Source organism: Triturus cristatus, chromosome 12 (genome assembly GCF_964204655.1).
Source record: "Triturus cristatus chromosome 12, aTriCri1.1, whole genome shotgun sequence".
Taxonomy (NCBI): domain Eukaryota; kingdom Metazoa; phylum Chordata; class Amphibia; order Caudata; family Salamandridae; genus Triturus; species Triturus cristatus.
Genome location: NC_140595.1, coordinates 137,879,508 through 137,901,707, shown reverse-complemented (window position 1 = coordinate 137,901,707; position 22,200 = coordinate 137,879,508). Strand labels below are relative to the sequence as shown.

General features: G+C 44.3%; 2 protein-coding genes across 3 annotated transcripts in view; one reads left to right on the top strand and one right to left on the bottom strand.

Annotated features, from left to right (window-relative positions):
• The window catches only part of UBQLN4 (ubiquilin 4), a 153,778-nt gene extending 151,048 nt beyond the window's left edge, over positions 1–2,730 (bottom strand). Inside the window, exon 1 of one of the 2 annotated variants that reach the window (XM_085639568.1) lies at positions 2,504–2,730. In XM_085639568.1, the coding sequence (XP_085495694.1) occupies positions 2,504–2,647 (144 nt within the window). In that variant the 5' untranslated portion in view covers positions 2,648–2,730. The remainder of the gene's footprint in view (positions 1–2,503) is intronic. The other variant, XM_085639567.1, reaches the window with a different exon arrangement.
• A 1,013-nt stretch (positions 2,731–3,743) lies between these two features.
• LAMTOR2 (late endosomal/lysosomal adaptor, MAPK and MTOR activator 2) overlaps positions 3,744–22,200 on the top strand; it is an 89,327-nt gene continuing 70,870 nt past the window's right edge. Inside the window, exon 1 of the mRNA XM_085639569.1 lies at positions 3,744–3,932. Within this exon, the coding sequence (XP_085495695.1) occupies positions 3,865–3,932 (68 nt within the window). The 5' untranslated portion in view covers positions 3,744–3,864. The remainder of the gene's footprint in view (positions 3,933–22,200) is intronic.

The following is a 22,200-nucleotide window of genomic DNA, read 5'->3' as shown; positions in this document are numbered from 1 at the left end:
AACACCAGAGCAGGGCTGTCCATTAACACAAATCAAAATTTTGGACACACTTTTGATGGTTTTTAATTTCTAGTTTCATCAGAGGTAGAAATCCCCATAAAAACACTCATCAACAGTGGACTTTGGGTGTTCAAACAATGTGTGCTAAGTGATCTGTAGATTAACTTCTACTTGAGCCTCATTACCTCCCCTCTTGCACTCGGGCATATCAGAGGTCACCAAACAGGCTGTAAAAATTCAGCAAAATTCACTGGACAAACTATCAAATTCTGTCAGGCGCCTTTAATTCCATTGACACTAAATAGTAAACATCTGCATTATAAGAACGGAGACCAGAGCATTGCTAGAGGCAGATGATAACAGATCAAGGTATCCTATAGGATAACACTGTGGAAAGATGCTCATGTTACTTTAATCTTACTACCATACTCCATAAGCATGATTAAGATACTATGGGTTAGTACTTAATTCAAATGGTGTCATTTATTTTTCTGTAAAGACCTACTTTTTTGTAAGATGTTGCTCCGACTGGACACAGAATGTACTCTTTAATGGTGTGTCCGCATACAAGCTCCAAACACGAGCAGAACTCTTGACTGTACAATCTAGCGACGCTTGAAAGTGAAATGTACACAGGCAGTGCCTTGATCTACAACCTGAGTGCAGCAATACCTCTGCACTAAGGATACTTGTAGTAAACGACTTACCTCTACAAGTGACAGCCCAAGACCCAGAAGGAAGGCCCCTGTACAAGAAAACCAAGCTCTATGTATGCGAGCTCCCAATCACCCGTGGCAGGTTATTTACCGAGAAAGTCTATCACAACTCTAAATGAAAAATGTGTCTCGATAAAGCCAGTAACTTAAAAATCAGAAGTTTGTCTCTGACTACAGCTTGAAACTTAACATGCACCCGGCATCAAAGATGGCGATATTGGTTCTGACATCTGGCGTGATTAGGAAATCACAAGTTTGAATCCTGACCTACAAATCAACATATTAACCCTGACATTGAAAAATTAATGCCATTGAGACAGGAACTATTAGCATATGTTAGAGAGCTTAGAAATGGTATCTGCGCTGATAAAAAAAATGTGTAAAAGTAGGTGACCCATCACTAAAACAACACCCATTCTAGTCAGTTCAGCATCATCACACACTCCAGATTTAAGTCAGCAGTTCTGTAAACGCACAGTCAATGATTTAACTGCCCTCGGTAATTTCAAGCTGAAAGCATCCTTGTTCTCCTCTAGAAGCGTACGTACAGGCAAATTCCTAACAAGAACTACGGTACAGCGCTTAAGCTCAATCACTAGCTCTGTCTGGAGGAAGCATTAACAGTTTCTTCATGCTGCACAATCGTTAACATTAACAAATGACAAAATACAGGGTCTCGTTTCACTTCACGTATTTAAATACACAAGTAAATTATCAAAAGTCACATAAAAAAACTTTCAGAAATATAATTCCAGATATTTTGCTCATTTAACTAACACCCCAAATATCCTCACACGGTCACTTGATGTAATGTTCAACTGTTCGTAAGACAAAATGAAGTTCCCTTTAATTTAAATGATTCACATGGTGGTTACATTTGGGGTACTCCTGAATTAAGGCAGTGTTTTTGGCAGTTGGGGGAAATCTAGACGCCACAGTTAAGCTGTCTGACATAGCACAAATATGTTAAAACAAAACAGCTGTTGAATAGTCAAAATGACATACCTTCAGATATATATATATATATACACACACACACGGCAAGACAAGAGCTGTCCTTGCTGTGCACTGAGTTGATCAAACTTTGCTAGTCTTTTATGGGAGCTTAATTATAGGAGCACAAGAGAAATTAAATAACCTGCCCTGAACCTTTGTGCCAGAGCCATATCCTCAAATACAACAGACGCCTTCGACAACCACCCTTACACCCCTTCCTTCCTCCCTCCAGGAGACCCTATATTTTATTAACGCTGCACCATCAACTCAATCACCAAAACCGATGCGACCTTTCTACTACCACATCCAGTCTTAAAGGGTAGCCCTACTCCATTCGAGAACGTTCAGCAATAAAGCTTATCATCCGGGTCCACCTGAAACACTTGTTCAGATTAAACCTTGGACTGGGATGAAGGAATATTATTTGTGTATGTACCTCCGAACTATAAAATAAATAAGTTGGGTGCTCCGAGTGAGGTGCTGCTGACAGGTGCACTTGCGCTGTCGTGCAACTCTCTCCTCGCATGACAATGCACTACTTACTATCTAATATCTACCTCCGCTCTTCTTCACGAGTCTCCACCAAGGATCTCCCTTTCCCCACCAATGCCCCTAGAGACCCTTCCCCAGTGTTCCTCTCCTCTAATAACTACCTACCAACACAGTCTCTTAAACACAAACAAACCTCCCCTTGTTTGCCTCAATTCTTTCTATGGCGCCCCCTTTAAATCTTGACCCAGCCACATCCCACACTACTCCCTCTTCTCCCAGAGGCTATGGTTTCCCCTCACCTCCCGCACTGACGCCTCCTCGCTGATGACAATCTCCTCCTTATCCTTCGGGGTCTTTACGGTGACCCTGATAGGGCTCTTGCACCCCGCGCTGTCCGCCACCTCGGGGCCGATATCCGCGCAGTCTCCGCCGCTCTCCGCCATCTTCACTGCCGACCGGGGCCAAGGGAGAGAGGCCGGCCTACCCCCAGGAAGTGCTGCAAGCGCCGGGATGCTGCGCCAGCTGAGGTATGCGCCCACAGCGCCGCCAGTGGCAGGGCGGAAGCATAGCAGGCTAACGGTCTAAACGACCCTAATACAATTGCAGGGGTGGACAGAGATAACCCCATTTGTTGTTTGTTTTACGTTTCAGGTGCTTTGCGCAAATATTTAACATTCTCAAAGTTTTGAGTAGGAAAAACATTGCGTCTGAACCATAATTCTGATCGTGTACAAAGTTTTATCTGCTTAATCTTCAACTCTAAAGGTATTATAATATTATTTTTGTGGGGTTTTTTTTGGATGTGATGATGGATTTTATTATCCGATCTGACAGTAAAAATGATATTGATAAGTGTTAGGTACAAAGTACCAGTTATGAAAGGCAGAAATAGTTGTGCCCTTGCACAAGTAACCAAATGATGCATCTGGTGATGGCGTGTAGTTTAGAAGATTTGAGAAAAAACTCTGTCAAGGGTTATCATAGTTGGCCGAGTAGGGAGTTATCACGAGTGTCTTACTGTATTAGTCACCAGTGCACTAAAGCAGTACAACAGCATATCACATGATGATGACCGTTGTTACATTTCTGACACTGGGGCTCAGTTTATACACAGGGCTGTGTATTCGAGGAACAAAACTCACTCTATGAAAACAAAGTGGGCCTATGGGCACCACCCATCCTCACGCAAAATGTATCCAAAAATATTTTTAAAATTCTGCTATTTGTTTATTTTGAAAGGTATAATACTTTGTCTAAAACTTTGCAAACGAGTTGTAAAGTTAAATGCAAAAAAATAATGTCCGTGAACTATCACAAAACTTGCCAAACGATGCCAACAGCGCCAGTCCAGCTTAATCGAAACAGGAGTTAAAAAGATCTGATTTTGACTCACAAACTCAACGCCCACTGTTGATTATTGTAAAACGGAAGCAGCGGTATTGCAACATGTCCGCAGGGTTTGCTAAGTCATTGCAGAGCGGGGGGTGGGGCAACTTTTAAGAGGAAGATGAAACTACATCTCCCATGGTGCGGTTCGCGCGCTTCCTGTTACTTTTCTTTAGGAAGTGTCAGCTGACTGGGCGAGGTGTGAGCTTGTGCGCTGTGTTTTCTTTGCAGGTAGTAAGTACCGCGAACCCGAGCCCTGGCGGTTAGTGGTAAAATGCTGCGCCCGAAAGCCCTCACCCAGGTGCTGAGCCAGGCGAACACCGGAGGAGTGCAGAGCACGCTGTGAGTAGTGTGACGGAGCAGCCCATTCCTTACTGGGGGGGATACAGAGCACGCTCATTCACGTGACGTTGGGGAATAGTGGGGCATGTCTTCTGTGAGAATATGTAGGGGAGGAATCTGTGGGGGGCGCACTAAAATGTAAGTATGTGGAATGAAGTAGAAAATGTTGTCGTGATAGGTAATTTATGGACTACATTCAAGGTCACTGGAATCAGCCGGCAGGGGAGAGCCAAATTATGCGCAGGTTTGACAGAGTTGTGCAGCAATAAAAAGGCATTTTACGTGGTGTGCCAGCGCCTTAAATGGGTCGGTACTGAGTACCGACACTTTATTATTTTGAGAGGACCTGCACTTCTTAAGAGTGACGTAATTCGTTTAATTGGAGAGCACCGCTACTTCTTGACAACAAGAAGGTACTCTGGTACAGGTTACCTGCACATCTATTTTTCCATTTCAAGCCCTGGGTGTAACGGTAATGCAGCACTAATTGTGATAGTAGTGCTTCCTAATTTTGTCATTTTTACACTCGGATTAGCACTGTCTGGGAGAGGTTCGCCCAATTAGTACCAGTTTGACACCCAAATCATCAGTAAGCAGCAAGAATTGTACCAGAGAACCTTTACCAAGACCCTTCCACTGTATAGCAATACGTGTTGTCACTCTTTTTTTTTCTCCCTGTAACGTTTGATATGTTTGAGCTAGAAAATCTGCAGGTAATGGAGCACATGATCGATTATGTGTCAAATGCGGCAAATCCATAATTATGCGTAGACCGCAGCAGCCACATCATCGCATAGCTCCAATGGCCCTGACAATAACTTTATATAGGACTCGAGGGAGAGCGATACAACGCAAAGTACTTTACAGGTCAACCTAATGTCAAAGTATACACTTAAAACACTATCACATCCTCCTCGAGCCTGGATGTTTCAGTTTTCAAACTATTTGGAAGTTCATGTTCTATTCAATTCGTATTTTTAATGTACATGCATAGACTACACTTTGTGTAAGTGATTAGTGGCATACCATTTGTAAGCGTAAGAGCAGATCATGTCAGGTGTATGTAAATTGTCTGTACTGCCTATGTAATGTGCAAAGGACACTGCAGTGTGCAGATGAAACTTGCTCTATTGTGACCAAGGCTCTGTGTGAAGAAAGTACCCCTACTTCTGCTCGAGCCCTATGTATGTGAAGTGTATTTTTCTGTGTGTACCCTTCATTTTAGGACTTCCTTACTCCTCATGCCTGCGTCTCGTCCATCACCCTGATTTCTTACCCATCACAACCACTTCTCACCTCTATTTCTCATCCATAATTCCTACTTCTCATCCATAATTCCTATTTCTCATCCATAATTCCTACTTCTCATCCATAATTCCTACTTCTCATCCATCATTCCTACTTCTCATCCATCTTCTTTTCCCTACTTCTCCCCCATCATTCTTCTCATCCATCATCCCTCTCATCCATCATCCCTTTTCTTTTCCCTGCTTCTCATCCATCACCCCTACTTCTCGTCATTCCTTCTCATCATCATCCCTTCTTCTCATTCGTCACACGTATCCCTATTTCTTATCCCTACTTCTCCTGCATCATCTATTACCCTTAGTTCTCCCCATCACCCCTACTTCTACACCATCATTCATCTCACCTCCACTTATCATCCATCACCCCATCTCTCTTCCCCGTTTCTCATCCATCAGCCCCGTTTCTCATCCATCAGCCCCGTTTCTCATCCATCAGCCCGGTTTCTCATCCATCAGCCCGGTTTCTCATCCATCATCCATGATCCCTACTTCTCATCATCATCCTTTTCATCCATCACCCCTACTGCTCATCAGCATCCCTTCTCGTCCATCAGCCCTTCATCTCGTCCATCAGCCCTTCATCTCGTCCATCATCCATTATCCCTACTTCTCATCATCATTCTTCTCATCCATCACCCCTACTTCTCGTCCATCATCCCTTCTTCTCGTCCATCATACATATCCTTATTTCTCATCCCTACTTCTCATGCATCATCCATCATCCCTACTTCTCATCCATCATCCTACTTCTCATCCATCATCCTACTTCTCATCCTTACTCAGACCTCGAAAAATCTACTCGCCCACTCGGTATGGCGAACCAGATTTTATTAGGTCGCGCTATTTATAGGACTTGCTGGTTTGTTCTGGCGAGTGAATGTGAGCTGTAAAGTAACAGGTGTTGTGTTCATCCAGAAAGTGAACGAGCAATAAAGATGCCTTTTAAATCTTGTTTTTATCTTGACACATTTGCTGTCTGTTCAAGGACCTAGGTCAAATCTCAGGTTGTCTTTTTACTAACTGCTGCTTATCTTAACCCTGAAAATGGGGTTTACTTTTCTTTTTCTTACTACAGTTAGTCAAGTGAGCTGTCTGAAAATCATGTTGAAACAAAAGTCTGTAAAAGATGTCAGTTTTTTTTCTAAGACACAACATTTAAATAGCTGGTAAATGAATAGCACAAATATTTTAAAAAATATGCTGTGAATTACTAAAGCACATAATTTTTTAGCTATTCAGAAGTGTGATGCAAACAAAGATTTCTATAGTCGCAAAGCAAATCGGAACACTTTACTTGGTGATGTGCAAATGACAATTATTTGCAGAAACTCGATTTTTAAACATTGTTTTTAAAACTGCATGTCAGTGGAACATTTTGTGGCCATTCCAATGGAAAAGGTGCTGATCACAAATGACAGTGTGCTACCACTTCATGCTTTATTTATGAAAAGTGATTGTTTTTAAACATGATTTGAGAAACATTCCTGCCCCTACCTGATGACAATGTGGTTAATGAACTAAGAGGCAGGTCGGGGGTTAGGTGCATCCTATATGTGGCTATATTTGTATTATATAGGGAAGAAACGTTTGGTCTATTAAATCAAATTGAGTTTTTTTGTACAGGAGACCTGTTGAACACGCATATTTGAAGGTGCTCCCATATGCGATAATGAAAAAAATAGCGGCTCATCAAATTAAAATATTCACCCAGGATCTCATAATTTGAAACCAGTTTATGGGTCAAGAGCATTACAGTTAAGTCGAGTAGATTATTTAAGTCACTAGACCTGCAGGTCTGGTAACAGTTTCATGATTTTTCGAGGTCTATTGCTTATCACCCTTCTCTCACCTCCCATCATCCCTATGTCTCATCCATAATCTCTACATCTCATCCATCATTCCTGCTTCTCATCCCAACTCCATTTCAATGTTCTGAAACACCCTTCAAACTCATTGGTTGGAGACGGCCAATCAGAGTTGAGATGAGGCTAAATTCTATTGGTGTAGCCTCTTAAGAAAACCAGCCTTGTCATAAGAATGAGGATTTGGGGTGAAGGACGGGTGAGAAGTTGGGGGGGTGAAGGACGGGTGAGAAGTTGGGGGGGGGGGGGGTGAAGGGCGGGTGAGAAGTTGGGGGGGTGAAGGGCGGGTGAGTAGTGGGGGCTGAGGGACGGGTGAGAAGTGGGGGGATGGATGAGAAGAGTCAAACAATAGATGAAAAGTAGGTATGATACGTAGGGATGGTGGGCGAGCAGTAGGGATGATGGGTGAGAAATGAGGACGAGAAGTGATGAGTGAGGATGTCCTAAAATGGATGCTGTAGGTGTTTCATGGGGTGTGTGTGTGAAGATAGTCTCCCACTCTTGCTCAGTCAATGGATCTCATTGTCAGTTGCTGCAAAATCTATGTAATAATAATACAGCACAAAGAATTACCGACACAGCAGGATTTTTTTTTCTTTGGGTGCACCATTTCTGCATCATTATCAGTTTTGCCCTTCCGAATGAAGGTTAAGAGTGGAAATCGGTGTAGCTGACTGTTTTTCTACAGCTATTCCCTTACTCCCATCATTTTCCTTGTAATGTGGTTCAAGAAACATCAGACCAGCATGTTTCAGAGCAAAACTGGTAATTCCAGTCAGGCCACAAACCCCTGCTGACAACTTAATCGGGATTTGCAGTGGATTGCACAGAGCTCTCAAGTTTTCCAGGTCCATGCATCCGTTGTTTGTCCAGTACAGGGTTTTATTTCCATTCTGGTATGCGTAGATCCAGGTTAATATCCTATTTGCAGACCCCATAAAGCAGAGGGAAAAATCCGACTGGATTCAGGCCCATAACCAGGACTGTTTGTTTTGTAGGGTTGAAATCCATCAATGACATCACCCATTAAGGGTGTCACTGCGGGTGTGTAATAAGTTGAGGTTTAAGGATATAATCTTTATGATTTCTGGTTATTAGTGTGATAATCAAAGGAATAGTTGAATTTGAAAGTATACGGTCTCAGTAACGTTGATTAAAGCTTTACATCATTTAGTAAAACACACACTGAAAAAGTAAAATTAGTCACAACGTAACGTGCTTTGAAGACCACCACTGCCTGTGAAAGACCAGTCGTGTTCTGCCGGTGATTGCCACTTATCGGGTATCGGAAAGATAATAATAATAATAATACGGTATTTGTAAAGCGTGAACAATTACCCCTAAGAGTCTCAAGGCACCGGGGACCGTCGGGAAGATTAAGCGAGCTATTGCCCAGAGTCGCATGGTGCTGGACTAATCTGCCGTCGGTGCTGGGGATCGAACCGCGAGCCCCCGGTGTTCCAGAGTCAGCCACCCTGGCCACTGTGCCACACCTCTTCCTGATCATGGAAGACTCAGGCTTGAGAGAACCACGAGTGGGTGTCCCACACAGAAGTGTAATCTTGTAGTGCACGTCAAACCTCAAGCGGAAAAAAAGTCAAGGGATTCAGACTATACTCATTCATTTGTTGGCATCTCTGCTGTAACTGCCAACTAGTTCAAGGTGCTGCTTTGCACGCCAGTGCATTCATGCCAATTTCATCGCAATCTATTGCGCTATTTGTTTTTCAAACATAATTCACTCATAAAGACAGGATATTCAAGCAACACATGAAATACATTTTAAAATGGGATTAAAAAGTAATAATGGTTAAGGCCTGGTCCTAGGTTTGTTCTTCGTTTTTCTGCATTTTGATTCACCTTCAGTCTCTAGAATTACATTCTAAGGCATTCGGTTACCTTAACCATTCCTGACCAATTCAACACTATCTGGGAATTTAATACATTGAACTATCCTGGATGATTTCCCTCATAGAAAAAAAATAAACTAGAGTAGAAAAGAGATGAAGGGCCTTAGCTCATGGATCAATTCCTTTCATGAGTCTACAAGTAGGTGCATTGGCCACTCATAGAATTTACACACTTGTGGATGAGTGTCTGGTACTCCCAGGGACACTTCTGTGGATGGCTTGGACACCACTCTGCCACGCGGATGCTGGATCTTAATTTTGTGATCTATCTCATTCCGTTTACTCCCTCCATTTGAGCATGTGCAGAAAAAAAGCTTGACCCTCATGCTGCATTCCATACTCGATGCTAACAGACTTCCAGAGCTGGTCTGGGCAGTCCAGAAGTGCAGAGTTTCCATCATGAGGCAGATGCTTTTCCATGCAGTTTCTCACTTATGTGCAGCAAATCTGATACACCTTTTCGAAGATGCCACTGGGGGCATGCATCATACTCACATCTATCATAAAATAAATTCCTGCACTCCCTTTTCCACGCTGTTTAACATGGCAACAGCTTACACTGGTTTGCTGGGCGTCTTGCCTGAGATCCCTATTTACCGGCTTCGCATGCAGCAGCGCAAAATCAACTAGGCACCACCAAAGCTTTCTGGAAAAATGGGTACATTTCTCTGGTTGAGGAAATAATTGAACATTTATGATGATTGTCGCTTTCTTTGCAAAGGCTCTTGTTTACTGAAGAGTAACTCATCCTCCTTTCCTTCCATCTCTGAAGGAACACCTTATGAGTTAATGGTAAAACTATAAATGGTGGGGCAGCAGCTACATCATGTGAGCAGGTGTGCGATCAAGACTCAGTAAGTTCCTCTCAGTTGCACATAGCCCAATACCTACTCTAACTTGTCATCTTTGTGAAGTTCACGGCAATGGCGGTGGGCCGCGGTCAACAAGTAGTTCCGGTTCTCCTTGCTTTGGTGAATTAAGAAATCATGGGGTTACCTTCATTTGCCCACGTTGTAGCTCTTAGAAATGTCTCACTATGTGTTAGACACTTGCTACTTACTAAAGACAAAAAGGCGAGTTGTGACAGGGAGAGCCCTTGAGATACTGCCTGATGACTCAATAAGGCCAAGTTTCTTGCCTTCAATCCCTTTGGTCCTATGGGTTCTGGCCCTTCCTCTTGAGGGAATGCCCTGAGTCTGCCATAGTCTCTCTTTCAAGGGTTGATTGCTATCCGCAGCAACCCCTGGAATGCTTGCGAGATCTGCCCCTTAGGCTGACCCACCAGTCCTGTCCTGTCCTGCCATTCATGTCTCATCAGGGATCAGCTCTCACTCCAATGACTAACTCTTGAAAGCTCCACTGAAACATACATTCTGTACATGCTCTAGCAGCCAATCTGACAACAGTATGCCTGTGTCAGTTTGTCTGAAATCATTTACCTCCATATGCATCATGCTTTCCTCCAGTGCATCTAATGTTCTTCGTGCAACTGCACATGGTGCAGTCATTGAGATACACACACACATTTTTTAACATACCTGTAGGGTAGTGGACTTTCAAAATAAAGACTCCGATTTTCCAGGCACTGTGCCCACTTATGCCTTTTAGGTCGAAGCCTACCAGAAAGCGCAACTTTCTGGTTTGCTAACGACATTTGGAAAGTTTCCCTGGGAGTTCTTTCTGTCCATTGTTTACCATTGGCTTTGAGGTTTGTAACTCACGTTTGCTTTCTATTTGCTGGCTTTATTTGTTTTAGGCTGTCCAGTTTGAGGTTGCCCCTTCCCTTGCCCAAACCCAATTTACTGCATTCTTCCACCAGTACTACATTTCTATAAACGGGCCTTTAAATCTTGTTCTTATCTTGTCACATTTGCTGTTAATTTAAAGACAGAAGTCAAATGTCAGGCTCAGGCTTCCATGAAGCTTGGTGTTTACTTCTCTTTCTCTGTCTTCAAAGAGAGAGGATTTATGTGACAATCATGCTGGCTACTCGGGGTGTGCTGTAAGATTATTATTTTTTTATTTTTTATAGCCTAAAGCAAATTTTAAATATCTGTAAATTAACTGTGCAGATAGTTCTGAATATGGAAAACACACATGAAGCCATTTTTTGTGGGTAATTCTGAAGTGTGGGGGAAACAAATATTTTAATATGATCAAAACAAATCGATACACTTGGTGATGACATTTCCGTACATTGTTTGTGTGCTGTATACTTTTTTCAGTAAATCTGTCAGTGCAAATGTAATGGTTATTTGACTTGATGATATGTTGTCTGTAATGGCAGTGTGCTACCACACCATGCATATGCCACTTTACCCCACTCCTCGCCACTGCACACTACTCTGCACCACTCCACACTGCTTCACTGCTCTCTCCTCAGCACTAGACCACTATGCACCAATTCACTTGACCCCTTTTTACTCTACATCATTCTACTCTGTGCCAATGCACTCCACCCTACCCTACTCTACACCACTGCACTCTACACCAATCCACTCTAATCTACTCTGCATCACTACACTTTACCACAATGCACTCTACCACACTTCACTCTACTCTGAAACAATATACTCTGTGCAACTCTATTCCACTCTGCCATTCTACTCTACGCCACTGCAATCTACCCAGTACCCCCCACTCTGCTGCACTGCTGCATTCTATGCCAATGCACTCTACACCACTTTACTCAAAACCAATACTCTGCGCCACTGCACTCTACACCAATCTAGCATGCACCACTGCACTCTGACCATGTACTCTACACCACTCTACGCTATGCCGTACACTGTACCCCACTGCACTCTGACACTCTACTCTGCAAAACTGTACTCTCACCACTCAACACCACTCTACTCTGCACTCTATGCCACTGCACTCTGCGTCAATCTACTGTGCACTACTGCACTGTACTCCGCTCTATGCAACTGCACTCTACACGACTTTACTCTGCACCACTGTACAACTCTGCACTCTATATTAATGCACTCCGTCACTCTACACCACTGCACTCTGCACACAACTACTCTGCGCTGCTCTACTCTAGACCACATCACTTTACTCCTCTCTACTCTGCACCACTCTATTCTGCCAGTGCACTCTACCACATTCTACTATGCACCATTGCGCTCTTTGCCACTGCACTCTGCACAACTGGGTTTTATAACACTGGTCTTTATGCAACTGCGTTCTACACCACTGTACTCGGCCAATCTACTCTGCAAGACTGCACACTGACAATTAACTCAACGCCACTCTGCTTTGCACCACCACACTATGCCACATCCCTTTACTTTGCACAACTCAACGACACTTTAATGAACTTTACGCCACTACACTGTCGCTCTACTCCACTACACTCTGCCACTCTACACTACTCTAATCTATTCTGCACCACTGCACTATACATAACTCTACACCTCTGCACGCTACCATGCACCACTCCTCTCTATGCCACTACTTCTACTCTGAAACAATCTACTCTAGCCAATCCACTCTACACCACTCTGTGCCACTGTACTCTATGCCACTGTACTCTATGCCCCTGCAATCTACTCTGCACTAATCTACTCTGTGTCACTGCACTCCACGGCAAAGGACTTTGCACCACATTACTCAAAACCAATGCACTGTACGCAGATCTACTCTGCCCCACTGTACTTTACGCCACTTCACTCTACGCCACTTCACTCTAATCCACTCTACTGCACTCCACTCTACGACACTCCACAACACTCCACTTTCTGATGCACTATCCCATTAAATTCTACTCTGAAACTCCACTCTACTCTATGCCACTGTACGACACTACTGTGCTACAAAACTCTACACAACTTCTCTACTACACTCCATGCCACTTTACTCCACTAATGTCTGACACACTACTCAACTCTATGCTACTACACTCTAACACACTTTGCCACTCCACTATACTCTACGCCATTCGACTCTACAACACTCTACGCTGCCAATCCACCCTCCTACACTACAACACTACGCAACTTCACTCTATGACAATCTACTATGCTCTGTCACTCTACGCAACACCCTCTATGCGACTCCACTGTGCTCTTCACCACTTCATGCCCCTCTGCTCAACTCTACTGTACACCACTCCATAACACACTACTCCACTATACGGTGCTCCACTCGCCTTAATCCCACTAACTTTTAGCCATGCTAAACACCAGCCACATTGGTGTACAACATGGCTAAAACATATTGGCAAAGCCAACACTCTTGCATAGGCAAGACCTATTGGCTTTGCCAAACGCTTGTTTAAATATGTTAACTGTGGCCGGCTCAGCAAGAGTATATATCATGCTTACTCTTTGACTCGTAAGGAGTTAAACCAAACCTATTTATACAGAGACACAACGGCTATCTGGAGAGCCTCGTCACCTATGGCAGGCCACATCCACCCGATAACCAAACATTCATCCTCTCTGCCTTCCTGTCCAGCACTGGTGGGTCTCTGTCACTCTGAGAATGAGCACAGCATCTGGTTGATGCCTTGCTTGGGAACCGGCCACCTCGCCCTTCTGCATGGCTTCCTAGGTGGCTTCTTGACACCTGTAGAGATGCAGTAAGTAATCGGTGAGGTAGTGGCTTAATTCGTCAACTCTGTGCCTAAGTTTACCCCCTATACTATCACTTCAAGGGAATTTTTGTGTTTCAATGATCATCAATCTATGATTGCTGGGGGATTTTGTGAATCTTAAATACTGAACGCTGATTTTGCCATGTCATATTGTTGCATGGCACTGTAGTCCCCAAAAATAAGAGAGAACAAGGGATAATGTGTATAGTCTAATGTTGTTCTTCTTCATTAGTGAACAAAGGGTCAGTTACTTATAATTAATGAGACTAATGTATACAAATAACGTCATCAAAGGAAAAATGTTCTATAACTACTGAGACATATATACACAACGTCATCAATCACGTAGACATGTACATAGATTATTATTGATCTCTTCAAATAACAGGCATGAATGACCTTGTGTTGTCCTTAAATAGTGTCGAACATATAGTGTATGCAATCACATAAAAAACAAGCATTTACAATGCAATAGGTCTCGCAATTACATTGTTTTGAGCTATTGGCATTGAAAATGTTATTGTTTCTCCCCCCCCCCCCCCCCCCTTCGTGAATCATTAATCAAGTAATGGCATTGTAAATGACAATGTCTTCTACCTCCTGTTGAACCCCGCATACAGACATACATAGAAACCGCACTACAAACAGGCACACATGCATACACACGCTGAGAAACATACGCACCCCGTGAGACAGACACACTAATACATAGAGGCACACGGGTGCACCGAAGCACGTGATCACACACACGCAGGCACACTGAGTCACAGGCACACTGAAGCTGTGGGTCTGGCAGACTAGCCGACACACCAGACACTGTCACACTGAGTAGAGGCGCACACATGCTGAGATACGGATCACACGAACACCCGAGGCAGAAGCTCTCTGAGAGACTCGGGCACGCGGGATCAGTAACATGGAGACACAGGGTTCTAATAATCTGCAGAGGGCCACATAATTCCCCATTCCTTGATGCAAAAGTTGGAGCCAGATACAAACTAGTAAGACTTTTGATTCTTGGGATAATCGTACCAAAGGGGCTGTTACTTCTACAATTAGGAAAACATCCAATGCATGTGGCGGACCACTATAAAATAAAATAACCATTGTTGCTTTTCTCAGCAAATTGTACAACAGTCTGTTCGATTTTCAATGTATTTCATAGTTCCTGTGTGTCACTAAACGTTTGAAACTCGTGGTTTTATTCTATAAGGCCACTAGTGTCAAAATAAATATTAAGCCACAAGTGAAGGCAATGTCACCACACGAGGTCCAATGACTAGAACTAAAAATTCAGCACGGTTATGAGCGACACATCAAACGGGACAGGACAGTGAAAATCGGTTCCTCGCTAAATTAGACCCCTAAATTCATTGACCATGTCGGCAAATGTGAAACATTTAAGCTGCTGAGTAAGATGTTGAATTTGGCCCTGTTTAGGTAAAGGCATCACGGGCCTTCCTGGACATTAAAAAAAGAGTAAGCTTAACATACATGTGACGCTAAGCATTGTCTGATTTACTGGCTTGGTAATATAAATGTAACGTGAAGTTAGCATGTATTTTGCAGGTCTTCAACAAGTGCCTCCAATTCAAATCATCAATTCAATATGACGGGCACCCCTGAACACTGCAATTAGCGGATACGGGGGAAGTTGTGTAAGCTGAGCTTAAATAGGGCAGATATGCCACACAGAATGTACGAGAAAAGATAAACCAGTAACTATAAAAATATCAGTTGTTTACTCAATAGTGACGTATTCAGCCTAATGAACAACACAGCGGCGAAAATAACAGAGCTTGTTTGCGCAGTGTTAAATTGTGATTTTTTTTTAACTCCTGTTTTTGAATGTCAGTTATTACTTCTGTGCAATACAGTATATAACCAGCACATTAATTACATTTAGCAAATTGCTCCAGTTGCTGTTTAAAAACGTAACAATTTAATTAATACACGTGCGTTCATGCTGCTAATCGCAAACATTCAATTCTGCTACCGGCTGTCTGCCATTACCTACACATCAATACCACAATACAAAACCAGGCGTCACCTACGCTCGACACATTGAGCGTTCACACCACATATTCCACAAACTGCGCTGCTGACTTGCACGCTTCTGTAACAGGTGTGACTATCACCGGACAGTTCCGTGGTCCTCATCTTGCCGACTCCAGAAGGTCGAGAGGCTGGGTCGGCCCCAATGATGTTCATGCCTGTGACGTGCAGCCTTCCCAGAGATGTGTGTGCAGCAGAACGAGCTCTCAATAATCTACAGGAACTCTGCTACGGCTCTCGGGAGGGGCGGGGGCGAGCTTGTCTGTGCTGCTGCTTGCTCCTGTTCACCCTCCCTCCATAAACAAGAGCCGGGAAGTGCTTGGAGCGCGCGTGCGCATTTAAAAAAAAATATTAAATAGCATGAGGCTGCCTAGGAGGTGCATGTTGACGAAAGTGAAACTGCATGCTGGCTTGCGAGGGAAGGGGGACAGGAGATGTGCACGCCGCGTGGCTGTAGGCGCGTACACCAACTCAAATCCGCCAAAAGCCTGCGCGTGCACATCTCCTGTCCCACTTCCGAGGCAAGTCAGCAACAATAGATCTCGCTTGCTCACAGCGCTTCGCGCTGCGTTCGCAGGCGAGACCTAAAAACGTGAAAATATTAAAGATGGTGTCCCTGGCTATTGGTGAATGAGGGGTACAAATTATAACCCTTTGTTGTATAGTCCAAATGGTACTGCTTGGTCCTTTCCTTTGATGGTCGGAGATCTTTAGCTATTTTCCAGTGAAGTCATTATTCATATCACCGTTTATGGTAGGGTAATTGATTCTTTTGTGACTGCTGATAGCTCCTGGCCACATCTATTCGTATGCTAATGCGTTTAGACCTTCGTGTAGGGCCTTATATCTGCTATCGGTGAAGGTCTTCTTCAGTGCTGGGGGACTTTCAGTGGGACACCGGCACTTGAGGTAATCCTACATGTTTGTGTGGTTCGTGTGTTCTGAGGTTATATTGGTCCTTCTCATGTGGTTGTTAAAAAGATTAAGACATTGGGACCCTGGAATAGTCGGGAAGTCTTGGGTCTGGAAATGGCTCACGCAAGATGCCTTGGAGGTGCTGTTCACCTCATGGGTCCATTCCTCTTGTGGGTGTCGTCTGTCTTCTCCTTTGACTCTGCGGCTGTAGTGAAAATGAGGCTCAATTTATCAGGGCGTAATGTTTGGATGACCGTCCTGTGTCCTGTGTGGGTTTACAGATTGGGCTGATGTCCACCTAGGGGAAACAGAAGCCCCACCCGTGGAGGCACTGCAGAGCCGCAACCACCTACTATATGCCCTACGGTCACGAACAACAGATTCCCAAACACTGGAGGCTCTAAACCTTAACTGGTAAAACAATATTCTGTCCACACAGGATGGCCAGAAATCCTGACTCTGGACTCGCTAGTATATTTTATGTACAGTCCACAGAGTGGGTGCAGGGAGTTGTAGACAGGAGCCAGCGTATAAGTTTACAGTAGTATTTAGCAGTGTCGGTGACCGATCAGAGCAGCATGTCAGTGCTCAGAGTAAAAAACTGTAGTAGTTGTGCGTAGTGAGGCAACGCAGCTTCAGGACTGTGGAATACAAACCTTTTTTGTACAAAGAAGTGATTAAGCTTCACATGTCTTCCTCACTGTGGTAACCTAGAGTGTAAACTACAGCCTGACCACAAAGGTACGCAGGCCGTCGCTATTTGAGGGTGGGCAAAGGAAATGAACGCAAATAGAACAATTGATGGACAGAATGCAGAACAATATCAAACATTCACCCCAGTTCAGCGATCTGGGCCTAAATCTATATTTTTTTTTTTGCTCCCCATGCCATTCCAGTTTGAACCCAGCCATATGCAAATCAGTCTTGACCCTGTGCCCAATAGGAACAGTCCAGCCCGAACTGCCAGGCCAGGTCCTCCGTGGACTGGTAACAAGCATCCTAGGACAGGTTTCGGGGTTTCACCCCTCATCAGCCAGGTTAGCTTGACTCCAGTGGCCTGGAGAGCACGGTACACACGTCTGGGCATACCCGTCCCACTCGGGGTGACAAATGCAAAAAGAACAATTGATGGACAGAATGCAGAACAATGTCATACATTCATCCCAGTACAGCGATCTGGGCCTAAATCCACCTGCTCCCCATGCTGGGGGTGAATGTTTGCATTGTTCAGCATTCCGTCCATCAATTGTTCCTTTTGCAAAGAAAATAAACACCCATCTGCTCATAGATGTCAACGTTTTGGAAAAGGAAAGTGCCATATAATTTTTTTTTTTTAAGTCGGTAGAATGTATTTCTCCCATTAACGTCCATTGGAGACGAGGTTCAGGCAGGAGGCAGCCAAAATAAAGCAATTTTTGCTTCAAAATCGCGAGCGCTCCGCTCGAATCGGGTGTAACTTTTAAAATCGTGTACATAAATATATGTATATTCCAAGTGGACGCTCGTTTGACAGAAAATATAAAACTCTATTTTGCTCTTTCTTCAGAGGAAGATTTTTTTTTGTGCTTTTAAAAGTTTTGCTGAAATTTAAGCATATGATATTAAGCCTCCTACTAGTAATATGTATAGTTCCCCATTGGGCGTAAACCAGGGCGGTTAAAATGGCCCGCGTTTGGCCTGACCCGAGAGTACAGGACATGGGTTAGTTAGAGTCTTGGAGGGGAAGGGGCGGGACTTGGACAATAGAAAAGTGCTCTGCTGCAATTTCTGCCCTGCTCTCCCGTTAGGCCTGAATGAGTTAATGGGAAGATGCTGCCCTCCTGTGGACATTGTAGGGATAGCTTGCCTGTCCTCTGCAAAGTACCGCCAGTTAGGATACTCTGATATATATGTATTCCAATCACGTTGCACAGTTCTATATTTGGGTCAGTGTGGTATCCATCGTACGTACTCAGGGATGTTATTGTTTGTGCGGATCACTGCTACGTGTGTGAGATGTCACAAAGCTCGACTGTTGTGCTAGTTTTGTCTTCCACTGTTGTCAGGTGAACCAGGCACAAGGGATCCGGCGACTGGGCTGAAGACATCCAAGCAGCTGGTGGGAGTCCTCCAGAGAACCGGTCTGTGAACCAAGCTTCCATATTTATCAGATTTCCCTCTTAACAAGACCTCTGCGTCAGTGTGCTGCCTACTGCCCCGTCTTATATGTCGATGTGTGATAATCCAGGAACTTCAGACACCAAATACCTCCTACCCTACACAGAAGGCTTTTTTTGATGTCGCCTACTTTACACGGAAGAAAGACTGAGCTGGGTACAGGGTACAAAGGAGCCCTGGGGTCAAAGGACCGAGTGGAAGCCTTTGAACCCGCAGATGACGCCCTACCTGTTGGGTGATGCTTTCTTGTGAAGTCGCGTGGAGCAGGTTTCATTCTGGCTGCATCAGAGGCCTTCTTCATACTTGATGCAGAGCTTAGGAAGAAGTGACTGAATTGGGATCCGTCTTTTGTTTCCTAATCCTTGTGCTCATTGTGAACTTAGATGCTGCGCCCACACTGGGTACCCGAACGACAGATGATGGACTGGGTAGACGTGAAAGCAGTGAAACTGTAAGCCTCATGCCCCCTAAATACAAATGCTGGGCTCACTCGCAGATGGTACATGAGCTCACAGGAACTTAAACGTGGCACTTACCCGACTTGCAACAGAAATGTCCCGGTCCCAACACAACAGCAAGGGGCAGCGCAAGGTGGGCTGTGGACAAAGCTCACGCCAGAGCGGGGCAGGAGGTTGTTCAGCAGTGAGCACCCTGCACCATCCTGCTGCCGATTCTGCAGTTGACTTTAGATGCACAAGGACCTCAGGGGTCTGAGAGCCGAAATGGGGCCGTCCCTGGGAAAACGGACTAACGCAGGAAGCAGGAGTCTAAATCGGGGAGACTAGACCAGCTGCAATGCAGAATTTGAAGGCTTACTTCTTTGGTAATTTTTAAACGAGTACCGAGGTGACGGCCCTGTACCAATCGCCGACCATCTAATTTTCGATGACTTTTGTAAATACCAAGGGCACGAACGAACAGACCATGAACCTGATCTTACCTGCCCTCTTAGCCTGCAGTCATTGAGATGAGCCCCCCCCCCTTCTGAGGAAAAGAACAGGCCCCGGTGAAGTTCAGACATCAACCACGCTTCAAAGGCAGCAGTGGAAAATCTATGCGGAGGTGTGGCTTGTCCTCCTCACGAGGAGATGCTAAAATGATTCTTTTAGTCCGCAAGACCACTTAAGATCTGGAGAACCACAATGATTCTTATACTTTGGACTCCAGAAAGGGCACATCCACTCCATGGTACACAGCATTTTCCAAACAAAGGGTGCAGCTTCAAAACAAAACTGATTAATCAATGTCTAATGTCACATAGCTATTGCATGCAGAACTCTCACGTGGAGCAGTCTTTAAAAAAAGAAAAAAAGGAAAGTGAAATTGTACCCCACATCTCAACAATGTGACCTTGGATGGAATCGTTGTATAATGTGAACATTATTTTAGTCTTGCCCTTTAATAATCCAGTGGTCTGTCACATGTGAATTGTAGTAGCCAGAGGGCAGGTCATCACACAGGCAGGGAGGAGTCGCTCATGTTAAGCCAACCTCTGCTCTGTGTAGCTCCAGTCAGATCTCCATTTTCGCTCAAGTGGTAAGTATTTTCTAGCTCATGTGTAAACATTCCACTCATCCTCACAGTCACTCAACACTACTCTCTATTCCACAGCATCTCAGTAACGGCACATGCGAACACTCCATCTCTGTTCAGTAAGCACAGCGGGGACAGGATGCATCTTCAGTTTCACACACTATCCAGACTTACTCCAAGACCTACCTAACTGAAAACCATGAGCGTAAAAGCAATATGTGATGACCACACCTCACCACTCTTCAAATTGCATGTTCCAGATAAAAGACTTTTTAGTTCCCATAAAGGAAATAACTTAACTGCTGCCCGAACAAACGCCAGAGCAGCCTCGCGCCTCAAAACCCTGCCATCCAAAATCACCGGTGCACCGATCCGACATCAGTGGTCCAGCCTGAGGAAGCACTTGCACATTGTATCTTTCGTCCATGTCCTCTGACATCTGATCACACATCCAATGAACCAAAGAAATTAAGTGCAGTGACTGGCCCCAGGACAGCAAACGGACTTAAACACCATACATCTACACATGCACCAGCAAAGAATCAAGGCAAACGATAAATCACAAAAATGAATTTGATCCACTGTAGTATATATGGATACGCTCGATCTCTTAATAAACCTATACGCACATTGCGAATGCCGTGCAAAAGATATGATCCTTCTACAAACCTGTATTTGTCGATTTGAGCACACCATATGCAATCAGCAAATCATGCAAAGGGATACCCTCCTCCTGTAATCGTCAGCAAATTATTGTTTAATTTCCCCTTAGCCCCATCATCTGGACAAGCAGTCGCACACTGTATGCAAACCTAAATATTTCAAAGTATGTCGACCTTCTACTAACCCACGTCACATGAACAATACTAATTGACTTCTCCCGATAAGCACTTTTACATCGTCTCCGCCCCCCCCCAAAAAAAATCACCTTTGCCATATTATACATTTATTCTGCAGCATTTGCCAGTTAGGAGATGTTTTCTTCACAAATTTTTTATTTTAAGTTTTTGATATGCATCAATCAATCAGGGGTGTTTAAAGCGCACTACTCACCCGTGAGGGTCTCAAGGCACTGGGGGGGGGGGGAGCGCACAGATCTGTTCAGCCAAAGAGCCAGGTCTTGAGGGTCTTCTTAAAGGTGTTTAGGGAGGGGGAAGAGTCTGATGTCTTCCGGTAGTTCGTTCCAGGTCTTGGCTGCAATGTGAGAGAATGATCTTCCGCCTGCTCTGGCTCTGTGGATGCACGAGGTTGGAGGATCGAAGGGTTCCGTCTGGGTATGTGGAAGTTGACTTTGTTGTTGAGGTATTGGGGTCCGGTGTTGTGCAGGCATTTTTAGGCATGAGTGAGGACTTTGAAGGTGACTCTTCTCCACAGGGAGCCAGGGGAGTCTCCGTAGGTGTTGGCTGATGTGTTCATTGTGAGGGATGCCAAGGACGAGTCTGGCTGCGGTGCATCGCATGTTTTCTCGCTGTGTCACATGGATTTGTGAATCTCGTGTCATAGGACTTGATTCCATAGCATTGGTATTAATCTGCATGGTGATGCAGCGTAACAAACTAGACAAGACACAGTGCCTAAATAGTACAGCAGCCATCTTGTTATAACTCACACTGGGCACTTGAGTATTACTATTGTTAATGTGTTGATAAATGTAGCATGTCATTTACAACTCTTTCCAAATGTTCCTAAATTCTTTAGAACTGTTAACACTTGGGAAGTGCAATGCACCACAGACAGAAACCGGTGTAACTTCTCTGTAGTTATAAAATATTGCTATTTTTCTACCAAACCCCATTCCATTAAGTGCACTTTTAAAAAGTCTCTTTCCTGTCGGGTGGATCTTACTCTTAAACCAGTTCTTTTTTTTTGAGGTGGTTCCTCCTCTAAGACCAGTTCTTTCCTCTCAGACGGTTGCTCCTAGACCAGCTC